The sequence below is a fragment of the Sipha flava genome, unplaced genomic scaffold, assembly GCF_003268045.1.
Source record: "Sipha flava isolate LNK unplaced genomic scaffold, YSA_version1 229_pilon_pilon, whole genome shotgun sequence".
NCBI lineage: Eukaryota > Metazoa > Arthropoda > Insecta > Hemiptera > Aphididae > Sipha > Sipha flava.
The window spans coordinates 750,616-771,709 of record NW_020272866.1 but is presented as its reverse complement, the minus strand read 5'-3'; the positions used below and the strand labels follow the sequence as shown (position 1 = coordinate 771,709).

The following is a 21,094-nucleotide window of genomic DNA, read 5'->3' as shown; positions in this document are numbered from 1 at the left end:
GCGTGCTCTAGTGTGAACGCGACTTAAGATGTTAGATGAGTCGAAATCTAAAGAGATTTAATTTTTCAAAAAGTTTGTCTGCAATTGTTAATGAATTGATGGGACTATACAATGATGCTCAATTTTTCGGTTGTCTCATATTATGTATAAAGATAACTACTACAAGTAGTTTATTTACTCGTATATTTATATTTATTCGTTTTATAAGAAAATTATTTAAAAATGTATGTAAGGTCGATTTTTAGACGATATTCGGCAACAATACTATAGACAAAACCTAAAAAATAATATGACAGAAAATGAACTTAATAATAAATCTGTAGTATTTATTGAATGCCTATGATGAAACTAAACGGAAATAACTTAAAAGTATATGGTTTGCCACCTCCTACAAGACTTACTAAGTCTGTTATAATGGGAAGGAAAATGTTAGTATAATGTAGTACTTATCAAAAAATATTCAGGAACTAGTATAAACCTAAAATAGTTCAGAACCCAACTAGTATAGTACCTAAAATAATTCTGGACCATATTAGTGTAGTAATTTTAAATTCGGTAGGTACCCAATTCGGATGCACCCATTATAATTATTTTAAAACACGTTTCAGACTGAGTTTATCTGAAACCTTGAAACCAGTTCCACCACAACGCATATTCTCGCATGCCGGTTATGTGATGTTTAGTTAATACACGTTCAGTCGTCGAGTGACGGTTCGATCAGTTTGTATATGTTACAGAATAATAATAACCGCTATGTCACCGAAAGTGAGTATTTTCACAACGACTTTAAAGATATATACATATATGTAATTTGAACGACATTTATATTGTCATTACATTTGTATCCGTTTTGCAGAACACGGTTTTAAACTTGCAGTACAATGAAATGTGGAACGACTGGGACGGTTTGGCTGAGGATCAGAAACCGATGCAATACGTGCACGGTCGACTGGTGTTGTCTTGGAAAAGACTAAATGTGTCGGTGAAACGAGTCACGCAAAACTTTTTTAAGCCCTCGAAGACATCCTACCAACAGATATTGAACAACGGTAATTATGAAATTTAATTTAACAACATCAGCATATTTATTTGATGAAGTAAGTTTAAAAAAAAAAGCAAAGCGTGAATATGATTATGTATAATACGGTTAAGTATCGTAATTACATAGTTTAAATTTCATAATTTTAATCTGTTTCTAATAATGTTGATAGGTTCGTTCATTTTACATATGTATGTAATTCCAACAGTGTCTTACTATTGCCAATGATGGGTGACTATCATTATCCCTAAAATAGTTTTTTGATTTTTGAAGTTTATCTAATTTATGTTAAAATATTACAATAACCATAATAACTACTTGATTATCATATGCGACATTTTCATTAAATGAATATTCATAAATTAATATTTTGTAATTTGATAGAAACTACAATATTTGTAAGTTACTCGTCGAAGATTGAGAAGATATAATATAAGAAATTTGTATTACATTTTTCATATAAACACCTTTTATAAAATAAATTTAATACAAGAAATCAAAAAAAAAAATGAATTAATATTTATTGAGGATATATAAATTTATTGGAAATCACGTTGGCCCAAGATTGGAATGAGGATATGTACTAAAATCTAAAAGTACTCATCTCATTAATAAAATATTTGGTATGTGATGTTTACAGTCAGTGGAAACGTACAATGTGGAAACCTTCTAGGAATAATGGGACCTAGGTATCTTTTTGTAATTTTTTTATATCATTCATTTAAGTATTAATTTGATGTGTTAACGTTTATATTAATTTAGTGGTTCAGGAAAAACAACATTACTGGCTACCATAAGTCACCGAACCAAAGGTAACGTATTATTATATAATAATATAATTATTCACAAAACCGATTTTTGAATAATAGTTAATTTTCAACGATAATTTAGGGAATTTCGAAGGTGAATTGTTACTTAATGGACAACCCGTAACCGAAGAAATGATGATCAAAATGTCCGGATTCGTACCACAACACGACATTAGCTTCGAACAGTTAACAGCTTTAGAACACTTGGTTCTGATGGTAATAATATATTTATATATATATTTTTTTTTTACGTATCTCAAGAAATAATTATGACATAATTTGTGCATTGTGAGTTAAGGCCAATTTGAAAATGGATCGGAATACGACTAAAGCAGCTGTAAACGAACATGTGAATTATATAGTCTCTACGTTAGGTATGAGTAAACTGTTGCACACAAGAATATCAGTACTGTCCGGCGGAGAAAGGAAGAAAGTTGCACTTGCCGTTCAATTACTAAACGACCCACCAATACTGTTCTGTGATGAAATAACAACTGGTCTGGACAGTTACTCGGCTGCTCACATAGTAAATACTTTGAGATGTGTCGCACGTATGGGTAAAATCGTGATATGCACGATTCATCAACCGGCGTCTGGTGTTTTCGGAAAATTCGATGACGTATTATTGTTATCAAGCGGAAAAGTGGTGTATCAGGGTCCCGTTTCTATGGTCCATCAGTTATTTCATAAGTAAATCAAAATTCTAAAATGTATTGTATATTGTTTAGGCTACGTTTCAAAAGAACATTTTTTAAACATTTTAAATTATATACATAGGTTTAGTTATGATTGCCCGAATATGTTCAACGAAGCTGATTTTATAATATCTATTCTGAATTCCGAAAATGAAAAGGTGAAAGATAACGTAAACGAAATGTGTAAGTTATCCTCATCTGACTTACAAACAGATCTCAACTACGAAATTTTTAATAATCAAGTAAAAAATAAAACATTTATAAATGAGTCGGTTATAGTATTAATAACATACCTATTTTAATATTTATAGAAAAAATTGGATTATTTGCAGTATTCACAAACATTAGTAATATATTTATTCATTTTTTACATTTTATTTTAAAATACATTTATACCACCTAATCAATTTTATTTGAAAGAAAATAAAAATTTTTAATTTGTTTTAAAGAAAAAAGCCAACATGGAATACTCAGTTTAGATTGATTTTGGGCAGATCTAGTAAATGTTTCGTAAGAAGTTACCAAAATAAACTACTGGAATTGGCATCTACATTGGTAATAATAATTAGTAATTTATATTAATTCAAAACTACTGTATTGCCTATTACATTAGAAAATAAGTGTATACATTGTTATTTTTATTTATGAAATATTAGAAATTATTTTATGAAGATAAGCAAATTCATAATAACTTTTCAAACACTTTTAATGAATATAAAATAATATTATATTTGCAATTTTTCTCGAAAAGTGTTAGGAAATTCCAAAAATGTACTAAGTATTTAAATATCATAAGTCTCAAATTTTATATATGGACTACATGAATTAATTTTAAACCATTCATTTAGTTCCTTGTTATAGTTAAACATACCTACCAATATTTTTCCTCATTCTGTTCAAAATACTAAATATAAATTAATTTTTAATAACATTGTTTTAAAAATTGTTTATATAAAAAATTTTGTTATAATATGTATTAGTAATTCGATGAATAATTTTACACCTATAATTCCCTGCTGTCAAGTTATACTCAACGCCTTTGTTTATAGTTAGGCTTGCCATTCGTCCCGATTTGAAGGGGATAGTACTGGTTTTAAAGGCTTATCCCAGTGTCCCGGCCGATTATTCAATTTGTCCTGATTAACAGAAGCCGAAAGAAAAAAACATTTAATATTGTATACAATAATAAATATAATTACATATATTATTTAATAATAAAACTTAGAATAATATTGTGCATTATTTCATTATACTATGATTATCTAATCGGCATGGTTATTTACAATAATAATGTATTTTTGTATTAGTTGATAAATATTTAAATTACAAAATTATATACTTATTTTCGTTTTCATATGAACGCTATATATAAAAAAAAAAAGGGGGGGCATATAATATGATGTCCCGGTTTAGGGATTTCAAAATCTGGAAACCCCACTTATGGTACATTGTACTTGCATATTTATATATATAAAATTTTTTAATGTTTGGACTAATTATATTGAGTTGTTAGTATTATTGCTAATATAGTGTATATTGTGTTTTTGATACTTGACTAAAATGTTATTAAAATAAAATAATTTTTTTAAATGTTTTTAGTGTTTAAGTTTTCTAATGTCAGCTCCGTTTGGAAACTTGCGATTCGATACAAAAGCAGTACAAAACTGGGAAGGTTTTTGGTTAAACTTTGTTATTACCACCGTGTTCACTTTCACTTATTCTGCCGTTACAAAATTCCAAGAAAGATTTTCAGTGGTTCACAGAGAAATTCATAATGAAGTATACTCGTTGAGTGTATATTATGTTTCCGAATTAATAATTGCGGTAAGTGGTTACCACAATGTTTCATTTTCCTTGTCGATTTCACAATTGCAATAATAATATAAATGAGTTTATTGTATAGGTTGTTTGGATAATGATACGGCTCTCATTTCTTCTTATACCTGCATTTTACCTTGTTGGTGTTCATTGGAGTGTTATGCAGTTTGTAGTATTTTTCATATTAGCCTTCGCAGCATTTTCATACGGTATTTGATTTAAATTTTAATATTATTAATAAATAATATCTATTCCAATTTAAAAATAAAAATAAATTTTAAACTTTTCAATATTATTGTTATTGATATGAACATTGTAGCATAAATTAATTTATTGATTTCTAAAATATAGGTAACGGGTTTTTAATAAAGTATCTTGAATACTAATAAAACGCTGTGAAATATTAAAAACATTTTTTATACTTTTGGATAAAAAAAAAAAAAAAAAATCAGATATTAATAGTAATTAAAAGTAATTTATAAATCATTGGTTGTGGTTAAAGTCTTTTAAATATTAATTGATGCAATTATTTTATTACATAATTATAATACTACATTTAAGGCTTCTAAAACATATATGTTTATTATTATTAAATATTTTAGGTATTATTCAGTTATTTGATGCTTAGTTTAATTGATTATTGGAAGGGATGGCTTTTACTTTAATAAAATTAAGATTAAAAATTACATAGAGATTTACTAGATTTATCAATTCTGTGACTATAGTATTTTTATTATATGGGTGTGCAAAACTTATGATTACCTTTTGCAAAAATTTTAGTAATTTATTAAAAATAATTTATACTATATAAATGAATGTATTATAATTGTATATTGTTTTGTAGGTAGTATGGTATCGGCATGTTTCAGCAAATTAGAAATTGGTTTAATATTTTCTGCAATATATGATTTTGTAGCATTATCTCTTAGTGGTGCTTATCTGTCAGTCATGTAAGTCAAACAATATATATGTCGCATCTACTTTGTGTAATCGTAATTTTCACGAAATAGATATCCATTTCATGAACTTTGATCATATCGTGTAGGTCGTTTTTAGGTTCATGAAATGGACATTTATTTTATACGTTTCGTGAAATGGAAACCCGTATTTTACACTTAATGTAATTTATTTAATTTTCACATTAAATGGATAACTTTTTGTGAAATCCACATTTCATCGAAATATAATGTGTTATTAATTTGATAATTGGGAATATGACAAAATCTAATGTTGTGTAACTGTATTTCTATATTTTAAAAAAAAATTCATATCATATGATTTTATAATTATATTATTGAAATACTTTATTTTAAAAATACAAATTTTTCTATAAACAAATAGGGTACAAAGCCAATTTAAAAATAATCAAATACAAATAATTTTTACTATTTATTGTTACAATTAGTAGTATTTTGACAACGACTATTACACTTAACAGCAGCTTTGAAGCAAGTACATCTATTCGTTTGACATTGGCCTTTACAAATACAACTAGAAAATTCTTGTCCCCCTGAAATATAAGCGACTGTTTCACGTAAAGTTATGACTCTATCATAATTAACTTCATCAGTTTTCAAAAAATTTGATGCTGCAAGTTTTACATTTGCAGAACTAGGTCATCCTTTAATTAATCTATAATTAGTTCCAAGTTGGTGAAGCCCATGTTTATTTTGATTTATAATTACAGCAATTACATTGGCTGAATCTGATGGTCCTCGGTCTATTTTAGGTACACTTATCAAAACACAATCACCAATTTTAAAATCAGGAACTTACTGAAAATAAAAATTATCAGTTTACTGAAAATTTAAAAAAAAAGTTTAATGATAAATATAAAATAGTACCTTCATCATTTTTTCAGCGGATTTTTCTTGTCCTTGATGCCCAAGCTCACGTTGTTTTCTAATTATTTCACTGGTTTCGCATAGATCGCAAATGATAGCTTCCGTAAAATCAACTTCAATTTGCATTTCTATATTACAAATACTACAATGTGAAGTAATTTCTTCGTTGTTATTTTGAATTTCAATTTTGTTTAAAATTTTTGGATCACAACCAAAAAGAGCTTTATACGGAGAGCGTCAAATAATTCGGTGATAAGAGGAATTTTTTTGGAATTGTATAAACTGTAACAGTGGCGTAGCTAGGATTTTCTGAAGGGGGGTGTTAATTGTAATTATTAAATATTATATATAATACGTACAAACTAAAACTTTTATTTTAATTAATTAATATGTATACATAATGTCTGTAATAGAGATGTAATGTATATTCGAATTCGGATAGCTTTACCATAAATTATTCGAATATTTGACTATTCGAATATCAGTATTCGATGCTACAATACCTATTATTATTAAACGTTTTGTGTTGCACGAAAACGTAAACGAATAATTTTCGTCACGTATTGTCGCAATCACGATAATTTTAACCTGTATATATGTAATTAGTATTGTGCATTATTTTATATTTGATATTGAATTATCGATTTACCTATATTCCTATAATAATGTAATACAGTGGTTCCCAACCCATGGGCGAGCAGGTGGTACTGGGCCGTGAACCATATTTTATTAATATTACTTACATATATTTTTAAAATATTAAATATCAGCAAGTGAAGAAGATTCGTTGATTGAACTCTAATGTGATCAGACTCTAAACTCGTTTTTTAAAACTACACCATTATTACCATTATACTTAAATATTCGGCGAGACTTTCTGTGCAATTTCTAAAATTTTACTTAGAAATTTGGTGGGCTATATTTCGACAACCTGTGTGTCTTTGTGAACGAGCTTTTTCTACTTTTTAAAAAATAAATGTAGGAATAAATTGAATTTGAGCGATTTAAGGCTAAAACTTTTCATTTTTAATCCAAATATTGATTCTCTCATTGGAAACAATCCAAAATTACATTAAATTGTTTAACTCTTGAATAATCTACTTCAATGAAGTTCTATTTTTTGATAAACAATTGTTTTTTATAAATAAATTGTAATAACTGACGTATGTGCATATTATACATATATAACTATTGGTGGGTCTCAAACATTTTCTACGAAATTGGTGGTCCGCACTACTAAAAAGGTTGGTAACCGCTGATGTAATATATGATACGACTCAAGGGGGGTGTCATATCTACCAAACACCCCCCTTTTATACGCCACTGAACTGTAATCCAATGGACCATTTTTTTGATCGATTCTCTTTCATCCACGCACGAATCATATTTTCGATTTCTTGATTAATCTTCTCGACACTTCCCTGAGTTTGGGGATGACGAGGTCGACCATGGAATATAACACATTGTGACCACATATCCTTTAATTCATAAATAACAAAATTTACAAATTCACGTACATTATCACTTTGAAGTATTTTAGAGGCACCAAATGTAAGAAAAATATCAAGTAATTTACTTGTCACTTTAAGAGCCTTTTTGCTTTCAAGTGGACGCAACAGTAAAAACTTTGTGCTGTAATCCTGATAATTCATGATCCATTTATATTTACCATCAGATGTTGATTAAAAATCTACTAAATCAACTTGGACCCTTTCATTAAAGTCTTTGGTAATAATTGGTTTTATGACTAGCCTGCGATTTTTTCCTTGCTTGGAATTACACATAAAACATACTGATAAAAACTTTTCTATTGCTGATCTTGGAATTTTGTATTTATTGCCCATTACTACACGTAATTTGACATTTCCACCATGTCCTGTTGTTATGTGAGAATCGTTAATACGTTCATATAATTCTTCGTAAGGTAAAACATATCTATGTAAAAAATCAATTCATTATTAAAATTAGTAAAAAAATAAACATGGTGTCAGAGAGGAGGGGCAACAAATTTAGATCATTTAGAATAGCCTCGTGACGGCAATCGTAACGTAATTGTGTACCTAACTTAATTTACACGTCTATTTACACGTGGTAAAATTTGCTCGTATTACATGATTCAATTTTTTTTATGTTTGATTTAATCCCCTTGGTCTGGTACGAGGCCATGTATTTTAACAATTCGTATCAAAGATATTAATTTGGTAAGAACTGAAATAAAAATGTTTTTGATGTAGTGGTAGAAGAATTATTTGAGAACTTCGTGTTTACATTTCCTTGTGAAACACATGCAATTGGGATGGTTTTTTTTAATAATAAGTAAGTATCTAATAATGCGCATGCGATAATATGGTGTGTAAGAAAAAAAATGTTGAACTAAAAAAAAAAAAAAATTCAAGACTAAAAGGGTTTAAGTATAAATGGGTGGTTTTATGTATTGAAGTCTATAAAAGTATCAAAATAAATCAAATTAATACAAATTTTAATTACCTTATATTATCACCTTCATTTTTTTTAAAAACTAAATACTTTTTGTCTGCTACGCATAATACATCATATTGCTTCAATAGATAATACTCTCTTCTAGATTTTTTATCACTACAAAGTAAACGTACATTTGTAATTAAAATTAGAAAATAGTTAAAATTAATTTTTCAATAACCACATTGTATAATCAATTATTTTAACTTTTACTTACATTTTCGTTTTAGCTGCTAAAATTTCATTGATTATTATTTCAATTTCATTTTTAGTTGATGGTTTTTTTTCTGGCTTTTCAATGTAGTATGCATCTAGTTTTTTATAGAACTCGGAAAATGCATCCATTTTGTATAATAATGAATATGAAATATTGTACTGGACGGCGGAGGTTCGTATAGTTGTGCTAGGAAACGTGCAGCTGGTAGAGTGGCATAACTAGCTTTAGTGCATTATCCAAAAATAATTACACTACCTACATACAATGAAGAACTTAATCTGGGCTGTATCGTGTTTATGAGCTGATAATGTTAATACAAACGTGATTATTACAGATGATACGGGTATATAGTACTAAATTGATATAGGTATATTAAGCTTTTAAGTATAAACTGTAGAAAGATTAAGTATAATTTCATTGACAATGATATTCTGTATATTTCGATAAAATGTCGATTTCACAAAAAGTTATCCATTTAGTGTAAAAATTAAATAAATTATATCAAGTTTAAAATACGGGTTTCCATTTCATGAAATGGATAAAATAAATGTCCATTTTATGAACCTAAAAACAACCTGCACGATATGATCGAAGATTACACAAAGTGGACGCGACATATATATATATATATATATGTATATTTTAGGGAATCGGAAATTATAATTTTCCGTTTTTAGGTTAAGCGAATAAATAATATTTTAAATATAAAGTACTATACTGTTTGCAATGTACATTACGATCTAAATTATACGGGTTATGTGACATAGCATTTTTAACAAGTAATCTCTAAATTGTCTGCCAGAAATTGTTTTTTTAAAAAAAAGCTTAGTTTGGTTGACATACAATGACAGATGTATAAAATAATAAACATTTTCATTCATATTTTAAGCCATAATTATCATTATTATAAGTATCATTTTTAACAACAAAAACGTACCCCATTTTCGTAATTTTAATCGTTTAATCGATATCTATTTAATTTTTAAACGATTGTAGGTCATTAAAAAGTAAACAAGGTTATAAATCTAATTGTTTAAATGTGGTCTTTTAAAAATATATAATATTTAATAATTTGTACATTATTTTTTTTGAATATAAATATTATTTTTACTTTTTGAGTACATAAACTTTGATTCTTTTTAATAATTTCTTGTTATTGATTCGTACATTATTTTTTTTTAATATAAACATTATTTTTACTTTTTGAGCACATAAACTTTGATTCTTTTTAATAATTGCATTTAAAGAATTATTGTACGTTCTACTTAATTTAGGAATATTTTTAAATTACTCTATTGTGATTTTTGAATGTAATAACTAGAGTCAGTGAATTGTGGTTTCTGTTATCATATTTATTTATTTTATTTACATAATATTTATTAATTATAGGACTTTACCAAAATTTTTATACATCATAAGATACTTTTCGTTATTCTACCTTGGTTGCGAAACAATATCTACTTTATTTTGGTCCAAAATAAAATTTCTACGTAAGTCAGAATGACAAATTTGTTACAATCAATTTTCAATTAAATTGAATTTTTTTTTAATTTTGCAGCTTGTACTGATGTTTCTAATTGTCTAGACAGCGGGGAAGCCGTTTTAAACAAATATGGTTATGCAAGTGATGATTTTTATTTGGATCTGATAATATTAATATTGTTCATTGTAGTAGGAAATGTTTTGGGTTTTTTTGGAGTATTAAATAAGTTGAAAGAACAACCAGCTTATTAAAATACTTGAAGTTGCCTCTGGTAAAACTATATTCAAATTTTATTATTGTCTAAGGTAATTGTGATATATTATAAAATAAAATAAAATATTTTTTATCAGAATTGTCAATAATTGAATAAATATTTTTTTATGTAGAATTAAATTTTTAATTTTTATTGAAAATTATCAATACAAATCTCTTAGTTGTTATTTATTTTACAATATAGGTATTGCAATAATTGAACGTCGACAGTTGAACTGGATAGCTGTATGATGAATTTAGCAGTATTGGATGGTCGTTAGTAAGATAATAATATTAAAGAGTACATAACTTATAGGACTTAAAAACAATAGAATGAACTAAAATATGTACTAAAAACCAAAATGAGTTCACCTAACACTTTAGTCATTCTTGTACCTGATGATGAAGAATGACCATCTTATTTTGATTTCCGACAAATACTGCCACTTATTCCAAGTTCGACTGCTGTTAACGATATAAACACTCTCCTCAAATCATCAAATCTGTGGCGCTATGTGAAGTAACTTCAGCTGTCAGTAAACATGGGAGTTACATCGCTGAATGATCCATCATCTCAAGATTTTTCCAAGCAATTGCTGACTATTAATAATAGCCGTGTTCCTGTCGACGAAGCGAGAAGATGGATTTCCTCCGAATTTTATGCAATTTTGTCTCATCGAAAGGCGAGCTCATCAACAAATTATCCCGAACATCATTGTTAACTACAAAAATAACGAAACGAATGGTTGAGTGAACGAGAAATTGTATAGGTCAGCTAGTGTTAGCTTTTATATATTTTGAATAATATCTATAATTAAGGTTTTTATTATTTTCTACCACCTAATACTCAATGAATTTGGTGATACATTTTAACTAAACTTAAATTATCATTTTAATAAACGTAATAAAATGAATACAAATAAATTATTAAGTTCAATAGTTCATTAGGATAATATAAATTAAGAAAATGAAGATTTAAGAAAACTAGAAAAATTATGTATTTATATGGCAGATGGGCAAGGCATTACCTTTGATACACGCTTTGTTGCATGGGTTACTTATGGGTTGTTCAGTGAAGAATCTTGTGATATGCGACAGTTTTCTTTTTGTTATCAGATGTAAGAACAAATAAAGCGGATGGTTTGCCACGTGAACATGCCACGTACAATTGAAAAAGTACTATGAGAAAAATATGCTATTTCTAAATTCAGACTACCAACACTCAAGAATTATTCTTGCGATTTGTTAATTTTCATCGTTAATGCAAAACGAATCAGAAATTAAATTCGTTTAAACTCAAAGGGTATATTGGTCTAGATTATCGAAATCCTTGGAATGAAAACTTTCTCAACTTTGAATTTTCCTTTGAGTATTATTGCATGAATTACATTGATCATAAGCTAACCAAAAGCGTTCCATTTTATGAAAACTATGGTTTTGGTTGGTTTAAATTTCGAAACATAATGACAACCGAGCCAAGCATTAGTTGTAAATTTTGTGGTTGTAAGCTAGGCACATCCAAGAAGGTTAAGAATTCAGTTGGATAGTTGGTGGCTTCGTTATCGTTTCCTACACAGTCAATAGATTTGAATGAATGCAGAGTACTAACGATTTGATTCTAAATTACAAAGTTTAAGTCATCCACATCTTTATTCTTAGCCGCTAAAATTGCTCATTCACTCAACCATTCGTTATTTTTGTAGTTAGCAATGATGTTTGGGAATATTTTATGATGAGTTCGCCTTTCGATGAGACAGATTGCGAAAATTCGGAAAAAATGAAATCAATTCGATCGATTTGTCGACATGATGTACACGGCCATTACTGATGGTCAGCAAATGTTTGGAGAAATTTTGAGTAGATAGATCGTTCAGAAATGCAACTTTAATGTTTGCTGATAGCTAAAGTTTCTTCATATAGCGCCACAGAATTGATGATTTGAGGCAAGTGTTTATTTCATCGTCAGCAGTCGATTTTGAAATGACTGGCAGTGTTTGGCAGAAATCGCCAGACAGTAAAATCATTGCGTTTTCAAAAAAACATTCCGATTCATTGCAAAAATTTTTCAATATTTAGTCAAGTGCCAATGCGCGTTTATGTGCCGTTGTGAATTCGTCCCATATGATTATTTTAAACAGAACTAAAACTTTGACCATCGTGGAGTATTTCGTAATGTTACATGTCGGTTGTTCAATAGTTTGAAGGTTTAATGGCAATTTTTACGCTAAATGAGACGTACGGCATCCTTCTAACAAATTATGTTATGTTGATATGAAAACTATGATATTAATACTCATAATTTAATGGATTTACCATCTTAATATTGAAGCAATATCTATTATCTCCTTTCCAAAACATCAGCGGGTATTGCAACATATTTGAACGGCAAGTTTCATATATTTGCTGCAGTTGCCCATTATCACGATGTGTAAGCATAATATAGAGTATTTCCAAGTTTTCACCAACAATCAAGTTTGCAGCTTCATCTGTTGTTGAAGCATTAAATCTGCGTTCGTCTGTCCCAGCTAGTCGTTTATCCGCTCAGATCACAACTTTGTAGTCATTATTTAGGATGAGCTTCAACGCAGTCTTGAACAGCCCGAATAAATAAAAATGTATGTTGTGCATCTTGAATATGTTACAATGATCCAATTCGTTGATAAATCTGTCGTTGAATCTTTAAAGTCAAAAACGAAGTCGGAAGGTTACAATTATTAACAAAATGAATAACTACTTATGACAATTGCCTACTTTTTTTTAATGTTAGCATGTCTTATTTATTTTATATACAAATATATAGACATAACAAACTACATTTGAGCAAATTTTTTTTGCTTAAATCTTATTTTTTACATATAATATATTACTTTGAACGTCGATGTAATATGATAATAGGTAAAATCAGACGTGTCACCTTTGCCTGACATCGGACATATACACACACACAGCTCACAATAGTATTATAAACATTGCATAATTAAGAAATGTTTATCTTTTTTTTAAATGTATATGTTATATAATCAAAAGGCCCAGCGCCCATGTTAAAATAATTATTCTTCTCGTTCGTAGTGTAGCAGTGTACATCACGTTGTCAATTTTAATCATTGTTATTCATTGCACTACCGCATTTGTTTATATATATTTTTTTTTACTGCACCATTACATTTATTTATATTATTGTTTAACATTGCATTGCCGTATTTATTTGTTTTAATTATTGTTTCCCATTGCACTACCGCACAGTGCTCGACTTATGGGAGGGGAGACGCGGGCGGACGGAGTCCGCTTTCATTTTTCCATAGATTTCAGCGTCCCCTTCATTTAATTAAGCGAGGAACGCTAAAAACGATTCCTTCTTGGGGATTTTTATTTTTGAATGGTGTATTTGGATTTTGTTTTCGTTTATTTCTATTTTCTATGGCAATCTGCAAAATAATGGTTATTTTTTCCCAGAAAACGGTTATCGTTAACGACAATTACAGGCTAAGATAATAATAATGTAAAATAATTTAATATTATATTTAATATATAATAAAATAATTAGTTTAATTTCCCACCAATTGACAAGATTAACACAACAAAATGGATTGAATCATTGATTAAGAAAGATAAACGAATAGGAGAGGAACAAAATTGTCCTAAATTGTATTATTGTGAATTTTTTTTAATTGGTTTTAATGTAAATTGTTATTCGACTCGTCTGTTGGCAAACAATTACTTAAAAAAAAAAAACTAAGATAGATATACAATTTATAAAATGCCTACCTAGTGGCGTAACTTTAAAATTTGGGCCCGGGAGCGAAATTTTCAACGGGCCGCCCATCGTCCAGGCATATATATTAAGAAGATCCGAGGGAGTGTATTCACCTTATTAAAATTACTAAAAAAATTTTTTTTAAATATTTTTGCATATTATTTTATTAAATATACATTTTATCATTTTATAATAATTTAATTAATAATGGATATTTATTGTTAATTTTAATACTTTTGTATAATTTGTACATACCAAAAAAATTAGTAAACAGTTATAGCAGTTGTAACAAATAACAAATAAAATAAATATAAAACTCAAAACTTTAAACATATTTTTGGACTTCTTATTTGCCAAAGTAGAAATAATATTTGACGTATTAATTTCTTTTGCAATTTTCTTTTCTATTGATATTATAGCTAAACTTGACAAACGAATTTGAGACATCGTACTTCGAAGATGGTTTTTAATTATTTTAAGTTTTGAAAAACTTCTTTCTGCGCTTGCTACCATCAATGGTATTGTCAAAAAAAGAAAACAAGCTGTACATAAATCTGGAAAACTTGCAACTATTAAATAATTGTCTATAATTATAAATTTTGCCAAGTCGTGTACAGAATTTAATTTTAAAATTTGATTTTCAAACGAACGTTTAAATTGAATAATTTGGTGGACCAAATCTATTGTTAAATCATTTTCATAATTGTTTATTAAAGAGGTAGTTAAATTTTTAAGTTAATTTTCATTAATTGAACATATATTAATTGGTATTATTAAAGCAAAACGTTTTATTACTTGGTTCATACCATTAAAACGGTGTTCAAGTTGTTTGATAATTATGTCCAGAGTACGATAGTAAATTTGTGTTTTAAAATATTTTTCAGTATCAAGGAGACATTCATGGTTACTTAATTCATCAAAATATTTAGTTCTTTTTCTTTTTCTTATTTTAGTGAACGTTGGCTCAACTCCCCACGAAATTGTTATTTGTTTAGCTTCCTAGAACACTTCTTCAAATTAATCACGCATTTCTTTTATTTTATTTAAGGCTGTTTGCAGCAGTTCAAAAGCTTTAAGTAATTCTATACCCGATTTTTGTAGCAATAGTAATACAATTTGTAATGAGTTAAGAATTTTGGTTTCGATGACAATTATTAAAATTACATTAAACTTTTGAAAATAGTTTTGAAGACCTGATGCTTTATCTTTTTCATCTTTATTTCTACCCATAAGTGAAATATATGCTAAAAGTTTTAAAATATCTACATAAAGCAAACTAAGCGCTTTTAAAGAATCATTTCAGGAAGACCGTCGAGTAGTACAAAGTTTTTTTTTTAGTGAAACAGACACAGAACTCATCGATTTAAGTGTGGCCACCTTTTAATATTATTTGCAAAATATGAATAAAGGCATTTAAGTTTTTCGTAAAAATTTTGAATTTTATTAATATTTTTAACCTAGTCATTAATGACAAGATTTAAATCGTGAGCGGCGCAATGTACGTACAATGCAAGTAGCTGAATGTGTTTGATACGTGCTTGTAATCCATTATAAACACCACTCATGTTAGCAGCTCCATCAAATCCAATCCCTCTCAACATTTTAATATCAATTTTATTTTTTTCAAAATTATTGTATAGTTGCTGTTCCATTTCACTACTCGTTTAGCCCTCCATAATTTCAAACTCATTGATACTTTCATGTATAACTAACCTAACTGGTTTATTTTCTTTATCATAAATCTCATTTACATAACGAAATATATGGCTTTATTGATCGATTTTGGATATGTCTTGTGTTGAGTCAGAAATATAGCTGAAAAACGGAGCTTTTCTTATTTCTAGTAAAATATAAAATTTAACTTTATCTCCTAGTGCTGTAATTATTTCATTCTGAATTGCCGGACTTTGGAGTAATTTTGTAAGTACCGGGTCGTATTTACCTAACAATTCGATTATCGCTAAAAGTTTACTTTTGCTTTCTGTCTCATTATTTTTTCTGTGGCCACGAAATGGAATATCTTCAGTTACGAGTGTCAACGTTATAGTTATAATTCTATCCAATACCAGTTTCCAATAATTTGCTTCATCTCTGATTTGCTTTTCTTGATTTTCGTTGATTTTATTATGATTTTGAAATGAATAAAAAGCCATGCATGCCATTTTATGAGATGTAGATTTTTCATGTCTTTCAATTCTTCGTGATGTATGGGCCCAATCGTTAAATCCTTGTATCCATTCTTGGTGCTTAATTAATATTATTGTTTCCAAAAAGCCAACAAGGTTGGCAGTAACATTTATGGAGCTCCAGTGAATAACAAAACCAAGATCATGCAATACGCAGTCCAGCTTTTGATACGATGTAATGTAGTGATTCGTCAAAACATCGTCCACCCGCGTTACGACTGAAAGGACCACTTGGTCTACAAAGACCATGTTCAACAATAAATTGTTTGTCTTCTACACTCCGATGTCTTAGAACTGAATTTTGTGTATAATTAGCTATATCATTAGGATACTGTTTTGTGCAAATGATCTTCATATTTTTACTTAAAAATATATCACAATCATCAGTATTGTTAATATTTTGACAAATATCAGTAACGTTATTTTTTTCGGAGTCTTCATGTAGTATTTCAAAAACAGATGTAGTTATTAGTAGAATTTTCCGAAGTAGATTCAATTGTTTTGACATGCATATGTCTTAAGCCGGTCCACATGACTCGTGTACTTTACGAGCGTATACTCGGCGAGTGTATTTGCCAAGTTTGTACGATGTACGATGTTTGTAATTATGTTGCTCCTACACGACTTGTTATCGCCAAATATTTATTCGAAATAATTAAATACGAAATTTGCCTCAATCCAAAATAGAAAGTGACAACGAAAAGACTGTTTGTGCCGCATTTGCCTGACTGTATTTTCTAAACTATCACCACTTCGCTTGCCTACGACCAGTTGACAACGTACTCCGCGTATACACTAATTTAACCTGCATTTGGCGTTTTTATTTGTTTATTTATTTGTTTTATTTAAATTATAATTATAATTATAATTTATATACATTTAATCCGCAGCTGCTTGAAACATTATTATTTTAACACTATATACACAGCGGCGAGCTCCGACCGCCCACCGATCACGACGCATGCCAAATCCGTAGCCAATCACAGCGGACCTGCAAGCGCGATTTTTTCCAGACTTATTTGGAATAGATTATAATTATATTATTTACTAAACTTTTTTTATTTTTACACGTGTTAAAAAAGTTATCTACAGTTAAATCCTCGTCTCGTATCTAATACCTAATCAACGTTGATATTATGTCAACTGTATTCAGTAGAAACAAGACATATACATGTACCGATGTATCTGCATATAGTGTAGATACTTTGAAGGTTAGTTTTTTATTTTTGAAATAACTGTCTAATTTGTTGAAATGTTGAAATAACCGTCTAATTTGGGCAGTTTACCATCTTTTAATTTTTGTTCTATTATTTTTTTGCGCTTTTGTGTTTCACTCATAGGTTTACTCATTTTAAAATACGAATTTTAAAAAAATTATACACTTGAATAATAAATATTTAATTAAAACTGAATACGGCTGCAAGAAAATAAAATCAAAATATATGCGTTTGTCACCGACTGACCGACCGACTACTACAAACTTTACGAACAAACTAACAAATAAAGATTTCAAATAATATCAAAACGATAGCGTAATCGTAATGATTAATGGCAGATGGTCGATTGATAGCCGGTCTATTAATAAATATATGTTAGGAATAAAACCCAACGTTTAACAGTAATAATAAAACTTTAAACCTCTTATTGAACTTATTAACCCTGCATCAGTCGCGCGTTCTACTATTGTAGTACAGTGATAATCAATTTAATTTTAGATGGTTTTGGAATTACCCAATGACAATGATAAACTAAATACCTTTTAACAACATTATATGATTGAAAATTGTAAAGATTTCAGAGTTTATCTTTCAGTGTAGTTCCGTATATTGAGCAATCAAGTTTTATGTTCTACTATTGTAGATTACGCGACGACTTAGGTACGTAACTTTTATACTACATCTCATATTTTAAACTCCCGTAATTTGTATTAAAATGAAATAGTTTAAACTTATATTAACATTATACATTATAATTTATATTATATAATATTTATATAATATATAATATAACCTACTTATATGTTATTGTTTTTGGTACCTATATAAATTATTTATAATATTTGTACCTATGTCATGATACTTTTTCTTTATTTATTTTGTAAAATAATTTTACTTTAGAAAATGGATAATGTTATTGAGCAATGGCTTGAAGAAGAAGAAAAGTTAATTGAAGGTGTTGGCGTAGATAGTGATGAAGAATTAGAAACTGATCATGTTGAAGAACAGTGCGAAGATTCGAATACAGAACAAGAATATACTGATGATGAGTATGAAGGTGAGTCCACTTCTGGTGATGATAATATTTGGTTAATTGTTCAAAACAAATATTATATCGGGAAAGATTAAACAAAGTGGAAAAAAAAAGTTCCTCCACAAAATAGTAGAACACGTTCTCATAATATAATAACACATTTACAGGGGCCTAAATCAAACGCTAAAAATAAAAAATCACATATGGAATATTTTTCTCTTTTCTTTAACGATTCAGTAATTTCAATAATAACAAAAAGTACAAACATTAAAATTCAAGTAATTCAAAATAAATATAGTCGTGAACGTGGTGCAAAGGAAACGGATGAAACAGAAATAAGAGCTGTTATTATTTATGTTAAAATTATTAGGATTGGAAAAGGAAACAGAAACAGAAAAAAATGTAAAAACAAAACGCCCAGGTGGAGTTGGTAAATGTCATCTATGTGGACGAGCACGTAACAAAAGCACACGTAATTCATGCGAAACTTGCTATAAATGGGTATGCAACGATCACCTCAAATATATATGCGATTGTTGTTTTAATAAAAAACAATACAGTACATCTTCAGATGAAATGGATACTAATTAAAACTTAAAATTAAAAGACTAACAAAATAATTATAAGCATTCATGCATAATATTTTAACTCCTTTAAATTGTAATAGGACTTTCGACATATGTATATTAAATTAATTAATATTGTACAACAATTTGATTAAAAATATACATTTAATATGATTATTGAATTATTTGGTCAAATCATTTATTTATTTTGTAATAACAAATTATTAATGACAACAATTTTGATAGTTCTACAAATGTAGACGCGCGACTACTTGTGTGATATTAAACAACGCGACTGATGCAGGGTTAAACTTCTTATTGTTTTTTCTGTAGTAACATACTCAAGAACATTACGTAATACGTTGACATAATAATATTCATACCCATATGGACAGTGGCGTAATAATGGGGAGGGGATATGGGGATATATCCCCCCTAGACCCCTTTTTTTTTTTTACAAGAAAATTGTACAGCTCATAGTTAAAATATAACACTCATAAATCTACAATTTATGACTCTAGATTAGTATTAAAAGTAAAACATTGAAATTTGTCTTATACAAATATTAATACTAGTTATTTATCAATTATTAATTATATAATCTAGAAGTTATTATAATAATCATTGATATTAATGGAATGAGTAAAGTGGTTGACATATTATTACTAAATTGATTATTCTTGTTTTCGATTAAGCTAGGTAAAACTTCGATAAAATTTGGGGTATTTCCCAAATCCCAGGAAATTGCTTATCGACGACGTGCGACGTCGACAAACAATGTATTATTATTCTAATGATATTATTAGATATTATTCTATTCTGTGGTATTAACTATTTTGGAACATTACATTACCGTAAACGTTGAGCAACAGTGCAACACCAATCTCCATTATTATTTATATTATAATAAAATAATATTTTTTCTTTAACTGTGATCTGTGGATGTGTGTCTATTGTTTTCTATTATTTAATATATTACTAAATTACATATTAAATTATTAAATAAAAATGAAAAGACAGTCAAATGCCTTTATTTATTTTTTTCAAAAAAAAGTTAAAGAAACTGATGAACAGAATAGCTTGTCAAAATGTGATTCAGATCAAGACCAACCTAGTAAAGAAGTAAGAACTTGTGGTAATAAAGTTGAACTATTTTTTGAAATAATCTAAATGTTCATACATTTATGTATTTCTAATTTTTATTTAAATTTATAAAATTATTTATATAAATTTAAAAATCAATAACACAACAACCTGTAAGTACTAAGTTAGGAAAAGTTAATGATTAAAACTTAACATTTTTAATTCTTAAGTTTATTTGTATGTTTTGATTTGGGCATTTCTTCTATTTGGTTATTTAGTTATATGCAAATATGCAATAATATGCTATTATTTATTAGTACATATTATGATATGCTTGAAATATGCTACATAATATCATATTATAGCTTAATATACTAAAACACATGCTTTATTCTTCTTACATTTTAAGATTCAATGCTTAAGTAGCAATGCACAGTACCATCAAAATGATATAGGTTTATTTGTTCATAAACATGCTTTGGCTGATGAAGACTAATATCTTGTAAGTAACCAATACTATGATACTTGTTAAGTATATACCTACTAAACATTAATTTAAATTTTTCATAATACTTGGCTAATTTAAAAATTTAACTGTTGAAGATATTTTTTTATTTATT

The 21,094-nt window shown here is 28.1% G+C and overlaps 3 protein-coding genes across 4 annotated transcripts; 2 read left to right on the top strand and 1 right to left on the bottom strand.

Moving 5' to 3' along the window:
• Window positions 1-655: 655 nt before the first annotated feature.
• LOC112683516 (protein scarlet-like) lies at window positions 656-11,474 on the top strand. The gene is made up of 15 exons (XM_025554577.1): window positions 656-765; window positions 857-1,049; window positions 1,680-1,728; window positions 1,802-1,851; window positions 1,931-2,064; window positions 2,147-2,538; window positions 2,626-2,785; window positions 2,855-2,886; window positions 2,993-3,098; window positions 4,143-4,367; window positions 4,447-4,570; window positions 5,206-5,311; window positions 10,290-10,390; window positions 10,459-10,688; window positions 10,841-11,474. The coding sequence occupies exons 1-14, from the start codon at window positions 754-756 to the stop codon at window positions 10,632-10,634; spliced, it is 1,860 nt and encodes a 619-aa protein (XP_025410362.1). The 5' UTR covers window positions 656-753; the 3' UTR covers window positions 10,635-10,688; window positions 10,841-11,474.
• On the bottom strand, window positions 6,822-9,827 carry LOC112683517 (KRAB-A domain-containing protein 2-like). Of its 2 annotated transcripts, XR_003148595.1 has the most exons (4): window positions 8,901-9,827; window positions 8,693-8,800; window positions 7,782-8,140; window positions 6,822-7,683 (listed from the first exon to the last, which is right to left on the bottom strand). XR_003148595.1 is itself a non-coding variant. In XM_025554578.1 (3 exons), the coding sequence occupies exons 1-3, from the start codon at window positions 9,026-9,028 to the stop codon at window positions 7,888-7,890; spliced, it is 489 nt and encodes a 162-aa protein (XP_025410363.1). In that variant the 5' UTR covers window positions 9,029-9,827; the 3' UTR covers window positions 6,822-7,887. The 2 variants fall into 2 exon arrangements, 1 of the variants encoding a protein (XP_025410363.1); XM_025554578.1 differs by having other exon boundaries at window positions 6,822-8,140.
• Window positions 11,475-18,360: 6,886 nt separating the features above from the next.
• LOC112683518 lies at window positions 18,361-19,494 on the top strand. The gene is made up of 3 exons (XM_025554579.1): window positions 18,361-18,452; window positions 18,693-18,849; window positions 19,196-19,494. The coding sequence occupies exons 2-3, from the start codon at window positions 18,696-18,698 to the stop codon at window positions 19,414-19,416; spliced, it is 375 nt and encodes a 124-aa protein (XP_025410364.1). The 5' UTR covers window positions 18,361-18,452; window positions 18,693-18,695; the 3' UTR covers window positions 19,417-19,494.
• Window positions 19,495-21,094: the final 1,600 nt, after the last annotated feature.